The following is an 8,457-nucleotide window of genomic DNA, read 5'->3' as shown; positions in this document are numbered from 1 at the left end:
TGCAGTGTTAACTGACATTGCAAAGGTGGAGTCTTTGATCTCCATTCCCTCATTCAATGATTCTTCCTCTGCATTTAATAGAGTAGCAAGTTCATCAAAACTCAACTTTGTGCTTCTGGTTCTGATTGCAAACTTGAAAGCACTGAATTCCTTTGGGAGGCCTTTGATTGCTACATGTATCAATTCTTCATCATCCAAGAGTACACCAACTACCATAAGCTTATCTCTTATCAGTTTAATCTTCTGCAAATAGGTATCCATAGAATCAGAACCTTTCTTGACATTATGTAACTCCCCCTTGAGGTTCATCACATGTGACCTCGAAATTGAAGAGAATCTATTTTTAAGAACCTTCCAAACTTCTTGAGCTGATGAACATGCAACAATTATGGCTAAAACTGAAGGAGTGAGAGTTGAACTGATGAAAGTAAGAAGAGCTTTTTCCTTTGATTTCTAGATGAGATAATCTGGATTAAGCACTGATGTGACTGTAGCAGACAAATCTTTGAGAAATTTCTCAGGAACAAGTGGAACTTCATCAAGAAGCTCAAACATAGAGTATATGTTTCTAACACCATAGAAATCTGATGCTTCCAAACAATGTAGTTGGAAGAGTCCAGTTTAATTGTCATCATATTTCACATTTTGAAAGTAATAGCAGAGGCTGATTAGTAAGATTGATTGAAGTAGATGTAGAGGATGAAGGCATACCAGTGGAGGTTGAAGGCATAGTTGTAGAGGTTGAAGCTGAAGTGGTTTTTGGCATTGATACAGGGATCGATTGCTGCTCTAATACCATGAAAAAATCAAGCTAAGCTTGAAGAATTAGCAACAATGGTGTTCACACAGATATTACTTAGTGAAAGACAAGAAGAATTATAGAGAGAGAGAGAGAGAGAGAGTTGAGAGAGAGAAAGACGAAGAGAGAAAGAAATTTCTAGAAGAGTATTTTTTGTGTCTACTATTACACTTGATGTACAATATATATAGCCTAAGGAGATCACTAACTACTCAACTAATATCCCGTAAAGCACGGGATGGATCCATAAAGATTGGAGGGAAACATGGAGAGAATAACTACCATAACTACCCAACCATAACTACCCAATGATCTGGGCTTTAACTAAGACAACGGTGTTTTAGTAAATACAAGAGTAACACAGCTTTAAATAAAACAACTTCGTTTATTAATAAAGACTAAGCTATCCGTTGGAAAAACTAGCCGTTGAAGTTTGAACAAGAACTTGACTCTGTTGGTCTTGATTTGTGCCTTTACTCTCAATATCACAACACTTGCACACCACACCTAATGATTCACAAGTTGAATAAATTTTTGCTTAAATGTGTATATGGATGTGTTTGGCAACTCTACTATGGAAATACATTCTTTCAAAAATGCATTCTTTTATATATAATAATAATAATAATAATAATAATAATAATAATAATAATAATAATAATAATAATAATAAGTATTATGAGAGAATGTATTTTTTCTGAAATTTTTTTATTTGGTATTTTGCTGAAACTCTTACTAAAAAGAGGTTATGTTAAATGAAATTGCGTTTAGTACCAAACAAAATGGTAGGATGGCTATATGGTAATATCTTTCTAATAATCATAAACTTAGATATAAAAATTGACATGCATTAATTTATGTTCACTTTGATTACATAAAATCCAAATCAACACCACCAACACCATTGACCGTTGATACTTTCTTATGTAGCATCCTCGATTACATTAATTAATTTGTTATCCTCTGTCATTCTTCATGCATGATATGAACCTTCCTATAATCAACAGCACCAACACCATTGATCTTTGATACTTTCTTATGTAGCATCCTCGATCTTCATATGCATGGCCAGTCAAAATTGATTTCTATATACAAATTTAATTAGGCATACAATGAAGTATTACCATCTTATTGCAAAGCAAAAGAGAATAAGAAGTTTCAATAATTAACCCCTTCCAATTACGTATAGGGTCTCATCTGTTTACTACACAGAAACTGTAAAATAAAAGTTTGACACTATGCATTAATAAACATTATGCAACTTTGATAATAGCACCACACATTGATGAAGATAACCAATTTCGAAATCAGCTTTAAGTTGATGTTATCTTTCTTTCTTTTCTAAGAAATAGTGAATTTTATTTAAACATCGAAGTACAATACAAGACATCCAAACTCACGCAACAACAACAGAACTAAAACAAAACATAATAGCCACTAATGGCAATCAAACCACCAAGGGTTTTTTTTTTTTTTTTTTTGGTGTTAAACTGCATAGCAATGTTTGAATTGGGCAAACATGTAGATCTACTAAATCAATGGCATATGGTCAATAACGTAGACACAAAATTATTCTCAAAATAGTAGCAATATTGGATGACTTGGAACAATAAAGAATGGTGTCTTTTGTTGTTGAGTTTAAACCAAGTTATGCAGTTTAGTTGTTGCTGAAGAAATAGGAACTGGAGCATATTGAGATCAAAGTCTAGAGTTTTAAATACTTTCTTATTATTTTGTGTTAAAGCTCATTGGGAGATTTTCCATGCACGTGAAGTTGTTTATTTGAAGAACTCCCTTTCAGTTCTTTTACAAGCTTATAATACTTCAAGATAGCTCATCAACCCTTCCAATTTTTTTTTTTTTTACATCACTGTACGTGTACAGTGATGTAATACTCCAATGTACCTTGTTCCTTATTTTATGCAAACTGAATATCTAGATGTTAAGATATTGTCATATTGGTATATTACCTCATATAAAAAAACTCAGATCTCTCATTCATTACAAGCTATGTTTTTTTTTTTAATCACAATTTTGGTACATCACTTTATGATTGTAATCCTTAGTTGTCCATATAGGAGATATGTGTCACTGCTAATACTTTAATCAACTTCAAAAGTTTGTCATTTTCAAAAAAAAAAAAAAAAAAGCTTCAAAAGTCGGTCTTAAGAAAAATAAAAACATCATTGTAAATACTTGACCTAGTATATATAAACAAACTATGCACAAATAGGCATAGTTTATGCAATGATCTCTCATTCATTACAACTTATGTTTTTTTCAATCACAATTTTGGTACATCATTTTATGATTGTAATCCTTGTTGTCGAGATAGGAGATATGTGTTACTGTCAATACTTTAATCAGCTTCAAAAGTCTATCATTTTCAACCCAAAAAAAAAAAAAAGCTTCAAAAGTCAGTTTTAAGAAAAACAGAAACATCACTGTAAATTCTTGACCTATTATATATAGAAGTCAAACTATGCACAAATAGGCATAGTTTATGCAATGTTCTATCATTCATTACAAGTTATGTCTTTTTCAATCACAATTTTGGTACATCATTTTATGATTGTAATCGTTGTTGTCCAGACAGGAGATATGTGTCACTGCCAATACTTTTAAAAGCAAACACAATTTCATTCAATTAGAAACAGAGAGAGAATCCAAATACAAAGCCTCTAAGGCCGGTGGTGGTGAATCTTCTAACCAAACAATATCCTCACTTAGATGTCTAGCATAACAAGCTAAAAAGTGTGCTACACCATTTGCACTACGTCTAATGCTATGAAATTCCACATGTCGCAGACATCCAGCCATACAACGAATGTCATCATAGAGATTTCCCAGGCAAGGCAAATCTACCCAAGCTGATTTGATGGAGTTCATTACTTTTATGTTGTCGCCTTCCACAATCAGTTCTGAAAACCCAGCATCCACTGCAAATTCCAAAGCTTTTCTACACACCAATACCTCTGCCTCCTCGTTGTCCACTACTACTTGACTCTTCGATGACAATACTGCCATGACTTGACTCCTATCATTCTGAATTATCACTCCTATACCTGAAGCTGTCATGCCCGCAAAAACTGCTGCGTCAAAGTTGAGTTTATCCATAGTTCCCTCGGGTGGCTGCCATACCTGTGAGTGACCATTAGACTCTAGCACCGCTAGCTGTGTTTGTGCATCTTTATACTCAGCTAAAAGGCTACTGGCACTCACATTAAGTCTACCAGGGTCTTGCAGATTTCCTCCACACAAAATCAGATTGCGTTGGTTCCAAATTAACCAACTTTGCACCAGAAAATACTAGAGTTCCTCCTCAGTAAGCTTGTGCATCAGATTTGCAAATAGTTGCATCACATCACATTGATTAGTCAGGCCTTTCTGCAAAATTCAGTTTGGACATGCAGCCCACACATCTTGAGCTGCTCCACACTCCCACAAAGCATGTATTGCTGTTTCTGAGAATCGTTGGCAGATTGTGCAAGTATCATCTTCAATTATCTGTCGTCGCCGCAACTTCTCATAGGTAGGTAAAATATTGTGTCACTGCCAATACTTAATCAACTTCAAAAGTCTGTCATTTTCAACAACAACAAAAAAAAAAAAAAAAAAAAAAGCTTCAAAGTCAATCTTAAGAAAAATAGAAACATCATTGTAAATTCTTGACCTAGTATATATAAAAGTCAAACTATGCAAAAATAGGCATAGTTTATGCAATGATCTCTCATTCATTACAAGTTATGTTTTTTTCAATCACAATTTTGGTACGTCATTTTATGATTGTAATCCCTGTTGTCCAGATAGGAGATATGTGTCACTGCCAATACTTTAACCAGCTTCAAAAGTCTGTCATTTAAGAAAAAAAAAAAGCTTCAAAAGTCGGTCATTTTAAAAAAAAAAAGCTTCAAAAGTCGGTCTTAAGAAAAACAGAAACATCATTGTAAATTCTTGACCTAGTATATATTAAAGTCAAACTATGCACAAATAGGCATAGTTTATGCAATGATCTCTCATTCTTTACAAATTAAGTTTTTTTCAACCACAATTTTGGTACGTCATTTTATGATTGTTATCCTTGTTGTCCAAATAGGAGATATGTGTCACTACCAATACTTTAATCAGCTTCAATAGTCTGTCATTTTCAACAACAACAACAACAACAACAACAACAAAAAAAAAGAAGCTTCAAAATCGATCTTAAGAAAAACAGAAACATCATTGTATATTCTTGACCTAGTATATATTAAAGTCAAACTATGCCCAAATAGGCATAGTTTATGCAATGATCTCTCATTCATTACAAGTTATGTTTTTTTCAATCACAATTTTGGTACATCATTTTATGATTGTAATCCTTGTTGTCCAGATAGGAGATATGTGTCACTGCCAATAATTTAATCAGCTTCAAAAGTCTGTCATTTTCACCCAAAAAAAAAAAAATCAAAAGCGGTCTTAAGAAAAACAGAAACATCATTATAAATTCCTTACCTAGTATATATAAAAGTCAAACTATGCACAAATAAGCATAGTTTATGCCATGGTCAGTTTTGGTATACAGAGGGGTATATTCTCATTCTGCCTAGATCTGGTATCATATAAGTCATACCCTTTCAACATTTTTCAGAAAACCGGTCTTCAGGTGTAGGTATGGTTTATGCCATTGATTAGTTTGGGCATATACAGAGACTTGAACCTATGACCATTAAGTTAAAAGCCCAATGCTTTACTAGTTGAACTATACACTCTAAAAAATATATAGTAGTAAATAGGGATTGGTGCGAAAATGAAAAGAGATGACCCCTCTAAAGTTTTTAATGGCGAGCGGAGATATTCAAGTTTCATATAATAAAAACTAATAATGCATGGTTTATCCTTCTTAGATAAATCTTAATCTATCATGGTTTCAAATCAGATAATAATGTAAATTTTTTGGGACAAGTGATAGTTTATCAATTATTGCACAAGCCTCTTGATTCTCATTATTTATCAATATGAATCCAAGAGTGGTATTCAAGAATGTTTTTCGAGTAGGAGTAGTTGAATTGGGTGTGCATTCAACCCCAAATCTGACTAAGCCAATGCCTAAGGTAAGTTTTTCGTGGATTGAAAGATTGGGTTGAGGTTTTTTTTTTTTATTAAGCTTGGTTTGGAAAAAATTTCAGCTCCAGTAACCCGACCAAAACCATGTTATTATTATTCTAAATTTTTTTTTTTAATTTATTAGTTTGATCTATTTTGGATTTTGGGACTCAGTTTAAATTTATTAGTTTGATTTATGTTGATATTAGTTTTGATTAAATTAGAATATTAGACCCAATTTTATAAATTGTAATCATTTATTGAATATTAAGCTTAGATAGTTGATTGAAAACTTTTTTTTCTTTTTTCTTTTTTCTAGGATTATGAATATGGCCTCAACCTGATGACCCCATCCAACTCGTTGGTTTTTAGAGCTAATTATGAATATAACCTGAGTTGAGTTAGCCATGCATTTGGATGTAACTAATTGTTGATTGCTTATTTGTTAAAAATTCGTTAAATATAGTAGTGCTTAAAAAATAAGTCTTTAAAATGTTGTACATAAGCAAAAACTAAAAAATAAGTCTTTAAAAGGCACTTGTTACAAGTAAATATTTGTTTTTTTGTGTGTAGTTATTTTAAATTGATAATTTTGATGATAATATTATTTGAAACTCAACAAAAAACCCATAAAATTTGCATAGCGTTTCCAAGAAAAATCTATCATGAGTATTCTAACCAGGTAGATCTCCATACATTTGTAATAATTTAAATATATCAAAATTTTCAGATCATTTTTCTTCTTCGATGAATAAAACTCATTAAATAATTAAATAAAAAAATCCTAGGAAGTTCATACAATTTAAATGGAAAGACAACAAAAATGGTTGCAACACACAAAAAAAAAAAAGGACAAAAAATAAAAATCAAACAAACACAAGCAAAATCAAAATTATATATATTTTCTCATGAACTAGGGAAACATTTTCTATGTATTCAAGCAACGTTCTAGCTTCCGAGGCCACCAAATTCTGCCAACCTCAACATTCTGGTAATGAAAATTATAAGCCACTTGATACACTTGTGCTTGTGTAAGCCATTTTCTTGGACTTTGCTTATATTCTTCCCTTTTCTTTTCTTTTTTGCTTCCCTTCAGATCCGGAAATTCTAGCCCCTTATACCGTAAGCCCGTCTAGCTCAGTTGGTAGAGCGCAAGGCTCTTAACCTTGTGGTCGTGGGTTCGAGCCCCACGGTGGGCGTTTAATAATTTTTTTTTCTTTAAAAAATAAAAATAAAACGAGGAAGTATTTTTCTCAGTGTTGTACGATCCCATTGAACTGCTCTAATAAAATGCTCTAATCATTTCTTTTCTCTTCTGTTGTGCTCTTTCTTTCCTACTAATTGGTTTTTTAATAACTGGTTTAGAAAGGTTTTTTTTTTTTTTTTACTCTTTTTAGATATAGCTAATGTGGAACCTGCCTACATTTGATGAGGAGTCAGGCCTGTTTGGATTTGCTGCATGTTTCCATAACTCAACTTTATTTTCATCACTCATAACTCAAAATATATAAGTCCCAGGGAAAAAAAAAAAAAAAAACTCTGTTTGGATTTGTTTTCAGTTTTTTATTCCATCACTCAATTCTATGATTTTTGAGTGATGAGTTATGAAAACTGAAAACACATTTTAGGTGTTTTCACTTTTTAGTTTCCAAAACTCAGGTTATGTTTGGTAACAGTTTTTATTTTCTATTTTCAAAAACTTGTTTTTGGGAATATAAAAAATAAAAATAAAAATAAAAATTCTTGTATTTTTGAAATTAAAAACATGTTTGGTTAGTTGAAATTAAAAAGATAGTTTTTTGAAGGAAAAAATAGAAAGTACTATAAAATATGTTATTACTAGGATGTGAATTCTAATGCCAACTCATTAAATAAGACAAATTCATTAAATAAAATGCACGTTTTCATTGACTTTTGAAAATTAGAAACTAAAAACAACTTTTACATGTTTTCAATTTCCTTCACAATTTGAGTTTTAAGAACAATTTTTGTTTTCTGTCCATTTTGGGTTGCCAAACAAGTTTTCTAGTCTCAAAAATAGAAAATTGTTTTTGTAAACAGGAAATAAGAAGAAAAAACAGTTACCAAACATACTCTCAGTTTCCAATGGCATTTTGGTAATTAAACCCATAAATTTTGAAATTTCAGCCGCAATGTTTGACTTTTGGGTTTTTTTTTTTTTTTTTTTGAAACAAAATAATGAGTGATGAGTGCCAAACGGGTGGGTTTTGGGAAATTGGGGTATTTTAAGTGATGAGTGACGAAAATTGAGTGAGGAGTGATGAGTGATGACAAAAAAAAAAAAAAAAAACCAAACAACCCCTTATTTTTCAAATGAATTCTCCTAAAAACTAGCTTTTGCTGCTTTAGCACAACAACAAGCCACAATTTTATTTGATCCATGACACTTATTGATGGTGATATATTAAGACTAAAAAATTCTCTTCAAGGTTTGGCATTTTTGTTTGATAATTGGTCCACCTTGTAGTTCCATGTAGTCATGTGCACTTATGACTCTGTTTGTTTTTAAGTAAAATATTTTCAAATATAAAATATTTTATTGGTAAAACATT

The 8,457-nt window shown here is 31.7% G+C and overlaps 1 protein-coding gene and 1 non-coding gene across 2 annotated transcripts; one reads left to right on the top strand and one right to left on the bottom strand.

The window, feature by feature from the left end:
* Positions 1-3,442: 3,442 nt before the first annotated feature.
* Positions 3,443-4,296, bottom strand: LOC142616874 (uncharacterized). Its single transcript, XM_075789632.1, has 2 exons — positions 4,220-4,296; positions 3,443-4,091 (listed from the first exon to the last, which is right to left on the bottom strand). Exons 1-2 carry the CDS (start codon positions 4,294-4,296, stop codon positions 3,443-3,445), a joined length of 726 nt encoding a protein of 241 aa, XP_075645747.1.
* A 2,714-nt stretch (positions 4,297-7,010) lies between these two features.
* Positions 7,011-7,083, top strand: TRNAK-CUU (transfer RNA lysine (anticodon CUU)). The gene has a single exon. It is a non-coding gene; the product is annotated as a tRNA-Lys (tRNA).
* Positions 7,084-8,457: the final 1,374 nt, after the last annotated feature.

This window comes from Castanea sativa, chromosome 11 (assembly GCF_040712315.1).
Source record: "Castanea sativa cultivar Marrone di Chiusa Pesio chromosome 11, ASM4071231v1".
Lineage (NCBI taxonomy): Eukaryota > Viridiplantae > Streptophyta > Magnoliopsida > Fagales > Fagaceae > Castanea > Castanea sativa.
The sequence above is the reverse complement of the archived record's forward strand: the minus strand, read 5'-3'. Positions and strand labels throughout refer to the sequence as shown.

Coding starts and splice junctions, on each gene's coding strand:
- LOC142616874 (XM_075789632.1), bottom strand. CDS start 4,296: ATGATACTTGCACAATCTGCCAACGATTCTCAGAAACAGCAATACATG. Junction 4,092..4,219: donor AGTGTGGAGCAGCTCAAGAT/GTGTGGGCTGCA, acceptor TCTGGTGCAAAG/TTGGTTAATTTGGAACCAAC.